An 18,536-nucleotide genomic window follows, 5' to 3' on the forward strand; every position below is an offset into this window, starting at 1 on the left:
GTCGATATAGGAAGAGTAAACTGATGAAGACTGGATGAAGTCCAAAGGAGGTTAAGTTTGATTTTGAAGGAAGACTGTTGAAAGGTACCAAGGATAGCTGCAAAACTCAGCTTGGCTGAGGACAATTTCAAGAAGAAATAAACTATGGCCCCACTTTAAACTTAATCAATGGACAGTGTGTCAAGGTTCTGACTACTGACAGCACTCTAAGACTTTAAACTTTTTCGAAGAACTGTTTTATTGAGTATATCATTTCGGCACAGATGAAAACAAAACCAAACCTAACTATTTCTCACGTTTTCAATATAATTAAAGAATAGATAATCCCCTCCCTTATTGTCACAGGTCACATTGGAACACCAATTAGGTATTCTGGCATCTCACTGGCAATTCCTCTTAGTCTCTGGCCAGCACCTGTTGAGATGATCTTGCTTCCCACAGGATGTTTTGTTGTCTGGCCTGACATTCTAGATCTCTCCGCTCTCCCATACTATGTGACAAGCTGAGAAACGGAAAGATGGCTGCGGCAGGTCTGATCCGTTTCGAAGTTAACACAGTGTTTCTTAGTTATTACTGTCTCCGGGTTTTAGAAAGCTTTTAACACAACTAAAATGATGCTTCTCAAGGCAACCTTTCCCAACTTGGCTACTTCCAGATATGGTGGAAATACCTCTCTTTGAATTCCAAGCCATCCAATTTGTACAACACCAGGGTGACAGTGCAGCCTAAAATATATATTTAGCCTCCCGGGCAGGTAGAAGAAAAAGTACAGGATCCTGATGACAAGAATCTTGGTTTGAGACTTCCCTTACGTAAGCCTTCCCTGGCTTACCTATAATTACCAAAACTCTGAAGTTGTTGATTGAGTATGGAGCATCTAGAACAGTGTTTCTCAACCTTGGCCATTTTAAGATATGTGGACTTCCTCAGCCTGGCTGGGGGATATCTTAAAATTGCTAAGGTTGAGAAAAACTGATCTAGAATATTTGCTACTATTCTACCTCCCATCTTCATCTCTAAATGTTCAGCTTTATTCATTGATGGTTCCATCATCTCTCTGTATGTATTTTTAATTCTGCAAATCATTTGGATGTTTTACTTGAGGTGGAAAAATGGCATTGATGAATTTACCCTTGAAAATAGGGTCAGATTTCCAGGTATAAAATGGTGGCCAGGTGAGATATAGTTCCATTTTATTTCCTATTGGCCAGATCCTACCTCAAATGTTGTGTAGAATTCTGGGCACCATACTAAGAAAATTGTTTCGTAGAAGGCAATGAAGAAGACTGAAGGGCAAGAAACTAAGCTGAAAAGAATTTAAGGAAGCGGAAAGCTCTAAAAAGAGAAAATAAAAGGCAGATGGTTATGGTAGAGATAAAGTAAGAGACCATGCAGTATTTGAAAGAGAATCACACTGTAGAAAAGGATGAAGGATTATTTATAACTCCAGAATGCAAAACTGGGAATAATGGCGTTAAGTTACAGAAAGATTGAGACTGGATGAATATTGGAAAGAAACCAGATGCATGATTTCCTCTTGGATGTGATCAAGTGAAAATTGGGCAATCATCTCTTGTCAGGGAGTGGTTTTCAAAATCAGTTTGTTAGGGCACTTTGTTTTGCTGCTGTTAAACAGGAAGAACTGAGGAAAGACACTAAGTGTGTCTTTGTGACCCACTAGCAGTATTTTAATTAACATTTTTACAATATCAGAAATAGTAGTTTGATTTCAATGCAATTTAAAGCAGGGATGGGTAACCCATATGGCCTCAAGTTTCTTTTTTGGACAAAATTCTCTCTGCAGTGGCTAAAACTGGGGCAGATTCTCAACATTTGTTGAAGTACATATGAAAGCGCTAATGTAAACCTTCAAATAAGGAGGTTTTTTAAAATAAGGAAAACTAGGAAAACATGCAAAAATTCCTGGTGTGACCCAGTAATCTTCAAAAATGTTAAGTCCAGCCACCAAGATTTTGTCTAGATTTAAGTGCATTCATACAGATAACATTTTCCTTCCAGTTTTTGCTTGGATGGATAGCATTTTTCTGTATCTTTCCTGGGTATGATGGTTGGGATCATTTGGTTGTCTCCAATGCACAGAGCAGAATTGCCAGTCCTCAGGTGAGCTTCACTTTTATTTCTGCCTTGTTTCATCTTTTTCTGTGGAGACTCCTGCAGTAAATATGAGTGATCCTCTCTGAAGATAAACATTCTTTAGCATTCTTCAGTTTAAAGTCATTTCATATGTGAGTGGAAATAAATAAAGCTTTATCTTCTTAAAATGAAAATGTGCTTCAGTTAGCAGAAATTTAGGAGACATTGCATAATAATTATGCTGATGCTGGCTGATCCTTTTTTTAAAAAATAATCTCTACATAGTTTATTTTTAGGATATAATTTTTATTGCCTCCATGAACGCTCAAAATCTAAAATTGTCATATTAAGGGAGATGGTGGTACACATTCTTCCTTATTCAGAAACTAATCTGTTTTGTGCTGTAGCAAGGGCCTGATGATGGAGGTATATCCAATTTTAAAAACTATTTTCTATGTGTCTAACTCCCCCTATAGGTCTCAAGATACAATAAAACCAAAACAAAAGCAATTAAAAGGACAATAGATCACTAAAACAGCAATCAAGAAGAATATAAATTAATAGTCTCTGTTGGAAAAATAGTGTCACAAGAGCTGAAAGGTAGATCAAAGGCACAGATGATGTATTACTTTCTGCTTTTCAAAACAGAGAGGTGGCTTAAGGTTCTTTGAAGAAGACATACCCAGTGTTTGGATATGATACTTAGAAATCCATCTTCTGTAGTTGTCAAGCATAGTAACAAAACTTGGTAGAACATAAAGAGCAAGTGTTGAAGTTGAACTGTCAGCTGAATAACATGAGAAGAAATAGTTATTCTGATCAGGTTCCTGATGTTTAGGGACATTTCATTGATTGATTGATTGGCATCAAGTCAGTGCAGATGATTTTCTCCTTGGCAATCTGTCCCTAACCTGATCTTTCAGGTCTTCCAGTAGAGTGCACCCATCAGCAGTATATCCACTTTCTATTGGTTGCCCTCTTCTTTCTTTCCTTTTACTTTTCCCAACATCAGAGAGCTAAGTCTTCACATAATCAGGGGCGGGTTTCAAAACCCATCGCTACCGGTTTGCTTGTGGGTGCACGCTTGCGTGCAAGTGCACTGCTTCTGCACATGCACAGACACATCCAGGTGGGTGGGCGGAGCCTCCCGCCTCTGCCGCTACCGGTTTGCTCGATCTGAGGCAAACCGGTAGTAACCCACCACTGCAGATAATGTGTCTGAAGTAGGATAATGGAACCTGGTCATTTGTGCCTTGACTAAGGGTCAATTGGTTTATCTGAAAACAAACTGGAGGTCACCAGAATATGTATCAGATCACTCTGGATTTACACCTTTTGGAATTTCCAAACATAATTCAAAATAAGTCCCATGTAAAACAAAGCATAGTGGTCGACTTTAAATGTAAGCAGATATGAGTGGTATTTCTAGGAGTTGAAGTCCATGCTTCTTAAAGTTGCCAATTTAGAAACATTAATGTAGTACCAATAAAACAGAATATTTGTAGCTCAGGGTTGAACCGTGCGTTCCTTGATACTCTCTGAGCTTGGTGATTTTCTTGAAGATATTTCCTTACCAAACTAGGTGCTACTGATGATATCACTACTTTGGTAATGAAGCTTTTGTAAGAAAACCACTAAGCTCAAAGAACACCAAGAATCCCTCAGTGATGTAGTATTTTCAGTAGTTGCAGCACAACACACCGACCTCAACTCATTTTATCCTTCTGTTATTGTTACTCTTATTGCTGTTCTTGGGGATCTGCTAAATTAACCTAGGCAGCCATTCTGGAAGGTATGTTGCATATGTTCATCGCCTTGAGTTAGTCTGTAAAAATAATAAAGGTGGGATACAAATAAATAAATGATAGGGTCATAAATTGTGCTAAGTTCCATATATGGAGTTAGCCCCCTTCTAGTGCTCCCCATGACTTAGCTTTCCAAGCACTCAGAAGTGTTTCCCAGAGATTTATTCAATGACACAGAGAGAGGCAAAGGATTTATGGAGCTTCCTATACTCAGAATACACTTTGGCATCTGTCTTCACTGTCGGACAAGGACAGCCAGGCTTTAATCCTCCTTAGTTTAAGATATGCTTTAGGAAGCCTAAATAGCCCTAAGGTGACCTCCTTTGGCCTATAAGATCAAATACAAGGATCTGGAACACCCATTCATTTTGACAGAGTCTGCACAGCAGATCAACGAACTGAGAGGGAAGGAGGGGTCAGGATTTTCCACTACAAGTCCTCAAATTTTTTCCTAGCTTAGTGGAAGAAGGAAAACCGAGAATTTGCAGAATGATAGGAAGACTTTTTTTAAAAACATAAGTTGTTGTAGAAAGCAGGCCAATAAAGTTTAGTTGCAGAAAGAATTTCCTCATTATGAAATTACATGTTCTGTCAGGCTGCATGTGAGCATTGATCATTAGCCGGATGTTTTTGAAATGCATGTATGTCTGTGAAAAGACTAGTTGATCTAAAGAACTAAAAGTGATTATGCTTCCATACCGAAATTAACTTGTCAAATGGGAGATGCAGAGCAGAGGGACATGAGACGGAGTTGAGCAAATTGGAAGAATTAGGAAATACTGCCCTTGAGAAAATCTACTTGTTGCTATATTTTTCCTACTTATGCATCTAAGCACTACAAAAGAAATATTTCTGCTGCTGTCTAATTCTTGTACTATCTTCTACTCAACAGTGACCTAAAGACTGGGCTCTTATGATGTATGGAACTTAAATCTGGGTAAACAAAACATAAAAGTAACATGCTGTGCCCAAACAAATCATCCAGATAATGGTCTAATACAATGGTTATTAACCTTTTATTCACCATGGCCCCCCTTTAAATACCTTTTGTGGCCACAGACCATGGCCATGGACTCCCAAGATTTAAATCATAACATTTCTTCAAGGCTTTACAGACCCCCTGTGATTATATTGTGTGCCCCCTCAGGGATCCCTGGACAACAGGTTGAGAACCTCCGATCTAATATAATGGCCTGGTCATACAACATATTCTTTTAGTCTACTTTAGCATGTTGTGTGAACCCACACAGATTAAGATTTAAGCATGACATCATGTCAGAGCTACTGATTATATTTTTATCGTCTTCTTTACTCTGGGGTTGGCCCCAATCTAACCTCCTTCCTACCTTCCCTCTTCTTCCTTCTCAATTAAGGTGGCAGTTTTGAGTGGGACGATGATTTCCCCCTCATGGCTCAGAACCCTTCCTATGTCTCCATGGTGTCAGACCCCAGCACAGCCCAGTTACACCCAGTACTTTCTTCACCAGTGCCCATGACACCTGCCTTGCTGCCATCAGCCAAGCGGGCTGAGTCCAACCTCGTGGACACCCTGAGATTCTCTCGCTTCACTGTTTCTCCTGCCCTAGAGCCACATCGGCCTCCATCCTGTGATACTGAATTGGTACCCACAGCTGGTAAGGGGCATAGAGGCATGCCATTCTTTTCCATTATCCTATGTAGGGGAGGTTTATTAGGGGACATAGTGAGTCCAGCTTTGTGGAGTTTGGGTTCCAGACCCAGTTACAGACAGGAGTGGATGGTAGAGGAATGGTTCTTCATATCTGAATGAACCTCCCCAAATTTCATCTTCCTATGATGTTGAATTTTCACTCCCATAATTCCGAGCCAGAGAGTTGCCCGGGACTTCAGAAGAACCTAAACTAAAGAAAGCTGCTCTAAGTTAACCAAATCTTTTGATTATATTGATGCTATGGCCTTTCATTAAGTAATAGTGTTTCAGAGTAACCATACATAGAAGGGTAACTTGAGTTTCCTGGGCCCATAAAATTACTGCTGTTGGCAAAGCTTGCCCAAAGGATGATAGTTTCTTTGTGTGATTGAATAGATGATTGGTGAAGATTATGTGGGCATCTGTAATTCCCTAGTATTACTGATAAAAAAATATCAAATAACTATTCTGTCTTCTCCTGAATAAATTGGGGGAGGAGAGGTAAAAACAAAAAAAATTGATTGGAGAAAAAGGGTAAGGTTACTTTAAAAAGCTAAGATAAAATCTTGATTCTCCACATCAGTCCCCAAGTCCTTGGCCAAGGTATGGTAATTGCACAATAAAATCTGTCCCATCAGCTCCCACTCTTTGATCTTGAAAAAAGCTTGTCTTCCTTTTGTATTAAATTGAGATAGAGGAAGTCTGGAGAATTATGGAGTTTTGGAAAGCTATCTTCACAATAAAAGGTGGACATTTCCAAAGCTCCTTGGTCATTTTGTTAATACAGGAAGTGATGTCCTCCTCTAAGGACCAGGAGGAAATAACTAATCCCAATTCCTTACCCAATTGGAATTATGTATATATGGCTGAAAAAGGGAGAATTGTTCCATTTAGCAGTCTTTTAAAATTATTGCTGTAGATCAAAGAAGCATAACCTGATGTGCTTGTGACATTCTAGAATGCACCCTCCAAAATGACATTCAAAAGCTAAATGCAGCTCAAAAAAATAACTACTACTATTTCTTCTTCTTCCTCTTCTTCTTCTTCTTCTTCTTCTTCTTCTTCTTCTTCTTCTTCTTCTTCTTCTTCTTCTTCTTCTTCTTCTTCTTCTTCTTCTTCTGCCTCTGCCTCTGCCTCTGCCTCTTCTTCCACTTCCTCTCCTCCTCCTCCTCCTTAACAAGAAGTTTCTTTTTCTCTTCACCTTCCAGATGCAATTGAGAACTGAGAATTAATGGAAATTGGACAATCCTGCCTCCTGTCATCTCAACATTCAGGGACAGCACCCAGTCATCTAGTTGACCTGCTGATACCAAGCTACCACACATCAATTTTCTGCAGTGGGTAGACTGACAGATGTGTGTGTGTGTGTGTGTGTGTGCGTGTGTGTGTGTGTGTGTGCGCACGCGCACACGTGTGTATTTGCGTGCACAGCACGGGGCCATTATTGCTAACTAGAACCTGACGTATGTAGACTTCTGCTCTCTTTCTGCTCACTGACACATCCCTGCCTGGGGAGGCAGAGAAGCAGAATTTTTGTACAAACAGTCTCAGGCCTCCATATGATGAGGAAGATATCTCCTCAATGCTTGAGGCCTCTGCTCTGCACTGGCTTTTGAATGTATAACCCCTGTCCCCTTCCAGCCTCCCTTCCACTCTCTGATATGTTCCTTCTAAGGACCCACTGTGCCAAATTGAGAGGGTTGGGGGTGGGAGGGGAGGAACCAATCTTCAGGAAGTTGCGTACAACTGCTCATGAGCCCTTCTGTATTTCATCATCTGCAATCTTGTAATATGGAAAATGGCTACCATGTCCTTTTATGCCAAATGGAACTGAATAGGGCTGGTGACCATCTCCATTTAACCAGCATTATATTCATAAAAAAGACCACTCTGTTGAAAGACAGAATTATACTGGCAAGATGGAGTAATCAAAAGCTGTAAAGTTATAGGGACCTTGGGTAGTGAGAGTTGGATGGGTGGGTATCCTTTGTTCACCATTCATTCATTTCTGAAGTGATAAGGAAAAACAGAAAATTGGTCACATCACTCATTTGTAGTGACCAGATAATTGATAACCATTGATTCATTGTGGGAACTCCCTTCATATTGTCTTCACAGCTCAATGCGTGCATTGAACTGGGAAAATCATTCCTAATTCATAATCCGTGTTGGAGATGGTTGGCTTTTATTCGGAGTGGCCGGTTCTGACTTTCTCAGTCCCCCACTGGTTTGTTTTAGAGGTTAATAAATGTCTTTTGGGACCTGTTCAAATGACAAGGACTTTCAAAGAATGGAAAAGTCTATCTCTTGTGCCAAAAACCACAGTGTGGAGAGGAAATGGGTTGGACTGCAAAAGCTCAAGCAATTCTATGGAGATTCCTACTCTGTGGGCATTTTGAGGGGAAACCCCTCTCTCTTTATCTGCAGAACATTGTGGCCAGATGGGAGATTACAAGCAGCAATGAAGAGTGCTTAACCCTGGTGAAGGAAGAGGAGGAATGGAAGATTAGGCTTAAGCACCCAATTCTACTGGCTGATTTAACTGAGTGTCTTCCAGGTGTGTGTTCAATACATCTGGAAGACACCAGTCTTAAAACCAATGCCTGTGTTGGCCAAGAATAGTGGTTGAGGTCATCTTAACGTATCTGGAGTGCTTCTTGGTGGGAAATATGGTTTAGATCATTCTTCAGCCTGCAAATGGCATGTTATAGGTTGGTTTTCAGCCTGTTAAGAAGCAGCCAGGATGGACCAAGTTGAATGAGCCCTTACTGACTCTAAACCTTAATTAACTTTAAGGCAATAGTTTCACTTTTGATTTAGTTTATAACAGAGAAATGTGAGTTTTCATAATTGCTCTTAGTTTTAGCCATGGTGATGAAAGAGGAGAGTTGATAAATGCCTAGGGGAAAATGCAACAAGAACCAAAATGTGGGAGAGACATCTGCAATCTGGGCATGACTTGATTTATGGGGATGGCAATTGCTGATGTCCTTTCTGATTTGTGTTGAAATAATAGCTGCAATATTCTCCTCTTGTTCTATAATCTTAGCAGGAAAACAACTATTAGCTGGTTCCTTTGGCAAGCTGATGTGTTGACAAGAACAAAATTATTTTAGTGGAATCCCCAAGCTTTGGACTCTGGGTATTTTAAATCAGCTGTTTCTTTCTTGAAGATCTTAAGGCTAGTTATCTACAGAACATTTCACCATACTGTACGGTGTTCAGTGAATTATGTATGGTATTTTACTAAGGACGTCCAGAACTATCAACTAAATCAGGCTTTCCCAACCTTGGGAATTTCCAGGAGTGTGGACTTCCAACTCTCAGCATGCCAGAGCCAATATGACCATTGATGAGAATTCTGGGGGTTGAAGTCCACATTCCTGGAAATTCCCAAGGTTGGGAAACACTGAATTAAATAGATAAGTTTGGGAGCAAACTGTTTATAGCACCTATTTCCCAATTTCCAGCACTGACAATGCTAAGCAAACTACAAGCTTTTCAAGTCCTCATTCTATTTACTAGTCTCTAAATGTTTTATGGACACTACCTATGCCTCCATCTGATGATATCTTTTGTGAGAGATTTAAGGCAGCTTTGACCACTTAATGCTTTCCAGATGTGTTAGAACTCTTAGCCAGCACAGCCTGGAAATTCTGGGAACTGCAGCTCCATTACAACTGGTAGTAATCCCAATTAGGTTTTCCTTTCAGAAGTTTTTCTCCTTCTCTAAAGAAGGTACCCAGATTCAATTGCTTTTGGAATTTTTAGAAGCAGTGGGCATAAAGTAAGAAAGGTGTTGTAGGGTTACATACCACCTTACAACATGTTAAGCAGATGCTTGATCCACTTAACTTGCAAATTGAAAGGAAGAGTGGGTTTACTGGCTTTGGTTGTGTTTCACTGCCGTGCCCTTTTCAAAAGTGCCGGGTTTTTCAATAACAACTTCATTACAAAATTAGAATCCCGAGCCTGCTCCAGGGTCTTGCAGCAGGTGGCAAGATCCTTCCACACTTTGTCCACGAGTGTAAAAGAAGTGCCTGTCAAATGCTTGAGCAGCATCTGTATTATCTCAAGAACATCAAGACTGGAAACTGGCTGGTTTCGCATGGCATCAGGCCTCCGCATTCTGCCTTTTGGTGGTGGGCAGTGTGGACATTTTGATTATCTAGCTTCCATTCTTGCCATGATAGAAACATTTTCTGTGATCATGGCTTCCATCTTGGTACCATATATTCCATTTTTATAGATTCTGAGGGAAACAGAAGTTTGGATACAATATCAATAAACCCCCCCCCCTTCCTGTTGCCATTTGTAGCACAGAATAAAGGGATGATCATCTTTAGTGAATGCTCTGTTAAAATGGAAGAGTCTTCTTTTTTTGGGGTGGGTGGATGTTTTGTTTATAAAGAAAGTGGTATTCTTTAAAGACTGGTGGGAGAAATGGAATAATAAATACACCTATGACTATTTATCTTGTATATCCATGATTCCACTGGGGACTGATAGTGAATTATGATGCGTCAAGCAGTGAAATAATAATCTGAATATTTAAGGAATGGATGATTTACTGAGGTACAAAAGGGTGAATTCTGGAGAATCTATGTTGCAGAAATAGATGGATAAATGTTTTACAGAGTGGTATTTCATTAGTGGGAACATTCATTCCAAGAATATATAGGGATAGAGGAATATTTAAATACCGGAATGTTAATAGCATCATATTTTGTTACACATAAAAGCTGGGGTTCTCTGCAGATTGTATAAATGGGAATGCAAATGGGGATACAAGCCAGTTGATGAGTGGAAAAGGAAGCTTTTGAACTAATTTGAAAACATCAGACAAAGTGTTGGTAAAGCTGTAATTCATAGGGAAAACTTTATGAAGGTAGGGAAACTGGTGAAGTCTGTTTTCTCCAACAAAGAGCACTTTCATTCCAAAACTAAAGCTCTGGTATAATTTTGCTTCAAGGTACCAAGAAAAAATAGAAAGGCACACATTTATATTAAGCTTTATTAATTTTAAAATTAGGACATAGCTAAGGAGACCTCAACATCTGCACAGCTGGTAATGTTTGTCCCAATGAAACAATACATTCTCCATCACCTCTCTTTCATTTATGCGCATACAGAGACCAATAACAAATGGAACCTCATTGTTCTTTATATATTATGTCCAAGCTACACCAAACATCTAAAGTGTAGAGTTCCACAGGCTTTTTTTTTTTTAGTAAAACATAAAAATTATTTACCAATGGCATATATGCAATCACTTGATAAACCAGTTATCTTACATGGCCCAACTGAGAAGATAAAAATATAGTTATTCCATTATTTTCCAACTTTCTAATATGGTGCAGGACAATAAAATTTCTTTACTTAGAAATTAGAAATACTCAGCTTACAATGCTGTCAAAAACATAGTATGGCAACTTCACATATGATAAATGCTATTCTGCATTCATTTTTTTGTTTTTTTGAATGAATCCCATACAAGCTGTCTCTTTTTATGTGAAGCCATTTTGATTTTGTTTTGGTATATTCCTCATCTCCTCTGTACTCTCAAAGCAGAGTGTCTCAGTGTCAAAATTTTCCATCATTCCAATTTTCACATATCAATTGCAGGATCTGTAAACTCTGGTCTTAGATATGAACAATCTGTAACGTGAATTTCATTCTTCAGGCTTTTGAGTGAAAAAGAATAAAAATTTTCCAGATGTATTTCAGCTGAAACTCACACACACACACACACACACACACACACACACACACACACACACACCAATCATGAGATGACCGGAGTTATTTCTAACAAAAAGCAGGAAATGCAAAGATAAATGTATACATTTTAGCCCTATGTAAGATAAAATGAGCTGTTAATAAGACACAAGGTTCCCAGCTTCAGAGATCCAGGATATGTGTTTGTGTGTATCTGAATACACACACACACACACACATTTGGCAACCATATTGTTATGTACAGAATTCTGTGCTACTGTGCTTAATCTGCAAATCTATTTCTAAACTGATCTTTCATTTTCAACCTTTCCCCCTCTTGACATTTCATATTTGGCTCTCCAGAATTCAATAATAAAACTGTTTTAGAAAATAGTTTGATTTGATGGATAATAAAAGCAGGCAAAATAGATCTGTATTTCATGCTTTTGAAACAGCATTCCAAATGGGAACCAGTGTATATATACCCTGTCCATAAATACATGCCTGTTTTTGCCTCTTGAACACATACATTTTGAGCAGAGGAAATAAGTGATTTCCAGTTATAGACATTATACTGTAAAAATAAACGGAGGCTGTAAGTAAAAACCCCTTTTCTTTGTAGCCATCTTATATTGAAATGTGAACAAATATATGCAATGTCCACACTTTTTGCAACTTATAGTAAATGTTGGATTTTGGAAATACAGAGTAGGGATTCAAGTCACCAACCATTATGCTGATCTTGTTCTTTTAATATGCCTCTCAATTCTAATATTGCTAAGTTTGAACACTGTCAACTACTGCTAGCTTGAAAAGGGGAAACAACAGTTCTGATGTGAAAGAGGCCTAAATACAGGTAGTCCTCAACCTACAACAGTTCATTTAGTGACTGTTAAAAGTTATAATGGCATGAAAAAAAGTGATTTACGGCAATTTTCAGTTACAGCCTTTGTAGCATTTCCATGATCATGTGATCAAAATTCTGAACTCATATAGGGATCACTCCCAGCATTAGCAATTCAAAACATGTTGTCTAGCTAATCTGTCTTGGCGTCTTCATTTTATTTTTTTTTACAAATTAGAAAAAATAATGAAACACAGGTGAACTACAAGTGGGAGGTAGCTATATAAAACTCTATAAACCTTGCGCCTCCAAAACCTGAAATTATTCTTTCATTATATCCGGAGATCCTCAGTCATCCAGGTCATAGTTATCTCTAAGGTGTTTTTTTTTTAAAAAACTGGACTGTTTTTTCTTTGATGAAAAAGAAGAAAACATTTTACTTCTTCCTCAAGAAAACATCTTCTTTTTCCTCAAAAAACAAACAAACAAACAAAATCCAGTTGCCTTTTGAAAAAGCACCTTTGAGTATTTTTTCATTGGTAAAATATCAACCTTGTTTTCTTTCCAATAACGAAGGCAATCTGATATTTTTCAGCCCTGACAGTTGTTCCAAAGCTAGTTTCACTATATAGTTGTGAGTTTCATCAAAGGTGGACATCTTATGCATTTATTTAACTTATCCCAAAAGGGCTGTGTTGTTGCTTATTTATGCAACCGCATTCAAGATTAAATCAGGATCAGTAAGCATGTTACTCAAATCTGTCCAGGATTCTGTAATAGCATAGCTAAACCTGCAAGGGGGCATACTTGGATTTTAAATGACTGGGTTCTTTGTCAGTTGGAGAAGAATGTGAGGGGCAAAAGAAAAGCGAGATGGCATTTCCTTTCCTCACTGGGAAAAATATTTCTTTCTTCAGACAATATAGCTGAATTACTCTATTTTGGCTTTGACCAAAATGCCTGCAGTTTGGTCTGCCAGGACAAGAATACTACTGAATAATTGTCTTTATTATACATTCTGGCAACTGAAATTAAATAAACACTTTAAAAAAAAATCAGCAACTGCCTTGTTTTAATCTACTTCCTCCTTCCACACACAGAAGCCCTGACTTCTGGCATTTCTCTTTCTATCTCATGTTTCCTGGGGAGCAGGGGAAAATCTCTATATTTTTTTAGACCATCGCATATCATAGTAAGATAAACCCCTGGTTAAATCTATAGAAAACAATATAAATTACAAAATAAGTGGCCTATGTTTAATGGTAACCTTTTCATAATACAGATATGCTTTTTTCCCATGAAAATATCTCAACAATTGTTTGAAGAGGAATCAAAACCTACTAGCAGCATGGATCACTTCATGGACCGCAGACCCGATTCAGAAATCCAGTGATCATAAATCCTGGCTCCTTTTCAATCCACAACCCATGCCTTGTTAAGACACTTAAGATAGGCCTACAATTGTGCAATGAATGTAGAGACAGCACATCAATTATCAATAGTGTTTTTTGTAAAACTTACAACCTTCTACCTCAGTGTTTCTCACCTTAGCAACTCTTAAGACATGTGGACTTCAACTCCCAGAATCCCCCAGCCAGTCTTCCTGACCAGAGAATTTTGGAAATTGAAGTCCACATGTCTTAAGAGTTGCTAAGAGAAACACTGCTTTACTTCTTCAATGGAACTGTTCACACAGTCACCTTCCCAGAGCTATTTCACATTTGTATGTTTATCACATAATAATAGGATTATACAAATGGGTGATTTCTAGGCCTTAAGAAGCCAGTACAAAACTAACACTGCAGTAAGACCTTTCATACTTATTGAAATCTGACGCTTTTCAATACAACCAATTCATTCCCATATGATTTTCTAAGTAAGCTGGGCCTGTGGCTGAATAACTCAATGATGAAATATCAATGCATCTTATAAGTATGAATAGGCTTTGAATTTGATTTTCCTTCATTTAACTATTCCTCCCACCACTTCTCTCTTATTCTCCTAAACCAGTTTTCCGTGTTCTTTCTATTCTCAAATCAACATCTCTTACTGCTACACAATTGAAAAGATTAGTGCGGACTTTTTATTGGAAGTCCGCATGCAATATGTTGATTTATGACTTATGTAATGATAAGCGTAGAAGTTTATTGCGGAATGGAAATTTCACATGACCCAGGTGTTGTATGATACGTGCAGTTATTCAATCACTCAACCGGCTTAGCAGAACTGACTCTAAAGAGAGATACATTTAAGACCTGCTGAATTAAAAAAACAGAACAAAACCTTAGGTTGCCGATTTAAACACACCTTCATTTGGTTTCAAAATACAGGTAGTCCTCGATATACAATAGTTCATTTAGTGAAAATTTGGATGTTTGGCCACTGACTCATATTTATGACAGTTACAATGTTCTGGGGTCACGAGATCACCTTTTGTGACCTTATTACAAACGAAGTCAATGGGGAAGCCAGATTTACTTAAAAATCTTGTTACTATTTTAAGAACTGCAGTGATTCACTTAATCACAACGGCACAAAAAGTTGAAAAACGGGGCCAAACTCAATTAACAAATGTCTCACTTAGCAAAAGAATAATTTGGGCTCGATTGTGGTTGTAAGGACTACCTGTACCTTCTTTCTAAGCACATGCCACCAAATCAGTGGCATTTTAGTCAAAGTGGGTAAGAAAACACAAAAGGATTCTGATTGGTGGAAAGTTTGAGTTGTAAGAAACATGAATCACATTCAGAAACCCACATTTGCTGAATTTCTCTCCATTTGAATATTCTGTAACATGCCATCCATAGCTCTCTTCTGATCTCCTTTTCCTTTCATCTGACCTCTTTCCACCTGTCCCCACATCCTTCACCCTTCTCCTGTCTGTTTATCCAACTGTTACACCTCTGCTTCCATCACTTGCATCCAAACTCTGTCTCCTCTCCGGCTGTTACTGTCCTCCTGCTGTTAGCTTGCCTTCCCAGCATCCTGGAACTGCTACCACCAATGAAACCCCATAGCCTTTTTTGCTGTGCGTCGAGTCTGTGGACTTTCCCTGTGCCATTAAGGAGGGTGGCACGCCTGGACCAGCCTGGCCTGCGAAACCTACTATGAGCCAAAAGCAGCGTATTAGGTGGGAAAGGCCACATGGTGAGGGAAAGGGGGGAAAGCAGGGCAGTGGTCTATCTCCACTTAACATTGATTGCACGTTTTACTGGATGAGCGGGGCCGAGCGGTCATTGGTCACCGTACGTTTCAGCTTAACATGAGCAAAGGGATTGATCCTGCAAGGGGAAAGGAGAGAGGTAGTGTGAGTTGTGTAGCCCCAGGTTTCAGGGAATTTTTTGAAGCTGCAAAAAGAAAACTGTTACACTTAAGGTTAACCTTCCCCAAACTAGTGGCTTCCAGATTGATTAAATTCCACACACACAGCATCATTCCTAACCAGCAGGTGTTGGGAACTGACAATGCATCTTGGAAAGGCTGCTGCAGACTGAGATTAAAGCAACAAAGGTGATGGAGCAGAATAGCCCGTATCATATCAGACAATGCACTTGATTCACACATTTTATTTGTTCATTTATTTGGCTTTACATTCTTTCTCTTCAATTCACCAGCAGTAGAATTGTTGCATAGCATAGATTTTTAAAAATGAATGTTTTAAATATAAAACATTAAACAGTTTGGTGGTGAATAAAACTGGTTTAAAATGGCTTACATTAGTGATTCTCAACCTGTGGTCCATGGACCCCTGAGGGAGGGGCCATGATATTGTCACAGGGGGTCCACGAAGGCTTGAAGAAACATTATGATGTAAATTTTGAGTTAAGTCTTGGGGGGTCTGTGGCCACAAAAAGTATTTAAAGTGGTCTGTGGTGAAGAAAAAATTGAGAACTACTGGCTTAGAGGAATCATAAGGCCTCTGGTTTAATGTCTAAACCCCCCACTACCGGTCCATGGTCTATTCAGAACTGGGCCATGCAAGCATTCACACATGTGTAGCTCCACTCCATAGAAGTAGCTGTGCACAATCGCATGGGCATGCCTGCCACTCACACAGAACTATCCCCTCTCTCTCTGCCAGCGTGCCAGGCCGCCAAGACAGAAAGGTTGGGGACTGCTGGTCTAAACAGTGAAGAAAAATGATTGCCGGGAGAACTTCTGTCAGCAAGCAGTTCCCTGGCTCTTTCCTGAAAAATCCTTTGCTATTATAACAGAGGGAGGGAATAATGGCTCCTTTATGAATTCTGGGAGTTGAAGTTCACAAGTCATAAAAGGGCCATCATTTCCCACCCCTGTTTTATAGGCTAAAATGAACACTTTGAAGTGACCACCAAACTGATATTTTAAGTCCTTGACTTACAACCATTTGTTTAACAAATGTTCAAAGTTACAACAGGATTTTTAAAAAGCGATTTACGATCAGTAACTTGCACATATGACCACTCCGGCATCTCTACAATCACATGATCTAAATGTTGATACTTGATAGCCAGTATGTATTTACAATGGTTGAAGCATCCTAGAATGATATGACTGCCATTTGTGACCTTCCTGGCCAGCTTCCAACAAGCAAAGTCAGTGGGGAAAGCCAAATTCGGTTAATGACCGTTACATGAATGACCACCTGATTAATGTAATCAGAGTAGCAATTTGCTTAACAACCATGGCAAAAAAGGTTGTAAAATTGGGAGCGGCTCACTTAACAACTGCCTTGCTTAACAAAGGAAAACCAGGTCCCACTTGTGATCGTATGAGAAGGGCAGCCTGTACAAAAAATGGATTATGTATTCTAGGTAATTTTGCACAAGCATAATTTTCTCTCACTATAAAACCTCTCAATGTTTTATTAGTTAACCGATTATAATAAAAACTGCTAAAAAACAACCTGCAGCTACAATATAAAATCAGCATATTCAGGTTTTAAACTAGCCTTAGATGTGGAGTGCTGGTTTATTATTTAGAAGTTTCACATTCATTTTTTTTCTGCCTATGAAACACACTTCAACCAATAAAACCAGAATTACAGAGCTAATACCCAACCACATAAGGTGAATTCTGTATTCTAAAGCACAGGCCCACAAGATAATGCCAGAACAAGGCACACAAGAGATCCCACAGTATGAAAACAAGAGATGACAGGAGGTTTCTCACCTTGAAGGAGAGGCAGTTGGACTTCCAAACTCATTTGCCAACTGGAAAGTAAAATAAAGGAAAAATGCATTCAGAAATTAAGGGATCCTTCTCTGTTCATGGCCCAAATCCAGGGCCTTGCACAATGGACACCACTTACAGATGGCAATGGGCAAATACAGGTCCTTCCTTTCTTCCCTCCTTCCTTTTCTCATATTTCTCCCTTCCTTCCATTTTTCCTTTCCTTCCTTCCACTCTCATCTTCCTTTCCCGCTCTCTCCTTCCTTCCTTCCTTCCTTCCTTCCTTCCTTCCTTCCTTCCTTCCTTCCTTCCTTCCTCCCTCCCTTCCTCCCTCCCTCCCTCCCTCCTTCCCTCCCCTCCCTTCCCCTTCCCCCATGAAACTCACCTGTGACAGGTCTGGATTTAACATGCTGTAAGGTCGTTGTCGAGATGCACAGATACGAGCCGAAGGGCCAAACCTTAAATCATCTTCCCCATCAGGTCCAGCAGGAGGAGATCCAGCTCGATCCAAATTTCCTGTGCTGCTACTGTTCATCTTGCTAAGAGAGAAGCCACTAGTGACAGACAAAGGTTAGGTGAGGATTTCTGATGAGGATTTCTACCCAATGCCTGTCTGGATTTCTACACAATACACTACTTCCTGAAGGAATCTAAAGACTAGCTCCAAGCCTTCCAGATATATTCCATTAATCCAACTCTTTTTGTCAGGGGAACCTGAATGTCAAGGCATGTACCTCTTTTAACCTAAGGGGGGGGCTGCCACAAAGAAGAGGGAGGGCAACCTATTCTCCAAATCACCTGAAGGTAGGACAAGAAGCAATGGATGGAAACTAATCAAGGAGAGAAGCAACCTAGAATTAAGAAGAAATTTCATAGCAGAACAATTAATCAATGGAACTTCTTGCCTCCAGAACTTATGAATGATACAATACTGGAAGCTTTTAAGAAGAGATTGGACAATCAAATTTGTCAACTGCTATAGGGTTTCCTGCCTGAGCAGGGGGTTGGACTAGAAGACCTCCAAAGTCTCCTCCAACTCTGTTATTCTGTTAATGTGGAAAGGAAAAAGGAGCTTTTGCATCTTCTGGATCAACCCATACAGCAGGTACTGACTGATCCTGTAGCTAATGGGAGAGCCATGTGGATTGCGGAAGCAAAGGGATGGAGGTATCCTGTTATCTGTCAGGGTTCCAAGTAATAGACTCATACTAAGCAAAACTCTGAGGCAGGTGGATTCCTCAAAGAATAGCTTTAT

At 39.4% G+C, this 18,536-nt stretch overlaps 2 protein-coding genes across 6 annotated transcripts in view; one reads left to right on the plus strand and one right to left on the minus strand.

The window, feature by feature from the left end:
- Positions 1-13,185, plus strand: part of LMTK3 (lemur tail kinase 3) — a 42,930-nt gene extending 29,745 nt beyond the window's left edge. For 2 of the 3 annotated variants that reach the window (XM_034419429.2, XM_034419430.2), the window contains exons 14-15: positions 5,273-5,533; positions 6,777-13,185. In XM_034419429.2, coding sequence (XP_034275320.1) covers positions 5,273-5,533; positions 6,777-6,793 — 278 coding nt within the window. In that variant the 3' untranslated portion in view covers positions 6,794-13,185. The remainder of the gene's footprint in view (positions 1-5,272; positions 5,534-6,776) is intronic. The other variant, XM_034419431.2, reaches the window with a different exon arrangement.
- The window catches only part of LOC117666667 (BAR/IMD domain-containing adapter protein 2-like), a 31,556-nt gene continuing 23,584 nt past the window's right edge, over positions 10,565-18,536 (minus strand). For 2 of the 3 annotated variants that reach the window (XM_060692796.2, XM_060692795.2), the window contains exons 12-14: positions 17,667-17,835; positions 17,282-17,322; positions 10,565-15,411 (exon numbers count right to left, since the gene is read on the minus strand). In XM_060692796.2, coding sequence (XP_060548779.2) covers positions 15,339-15,411; positions 17,282-17,322; positions 17,667-17,835 — 283 coding nt within the window. In that variant the 3' untranslated portion in view covers positions 10,565-15,338. The remainder of the gene's footprint in view (positions 15,412-17,281; positions 17,323-17,666; positions 17,836-18,536) is intronic. The other variant, XR_009622847.2, reaches the window with a different exon arrangement.

The sequence above is a fragment of the Pantherophis guttatus genome, chromosome 4 (genome assembly GCF_059756535.1).
Source record: "Pantherophis guttatus breed Tessera chromosome 4, ASM5975653v1, whole genome shotgun sequence".
NCBI classification, from domain to species: Eukaryota; Metazoa; Chordata; class Lepidosauria; order Squamata; family Colubridae; genus Pantherophis; species Pantherophis guttatus.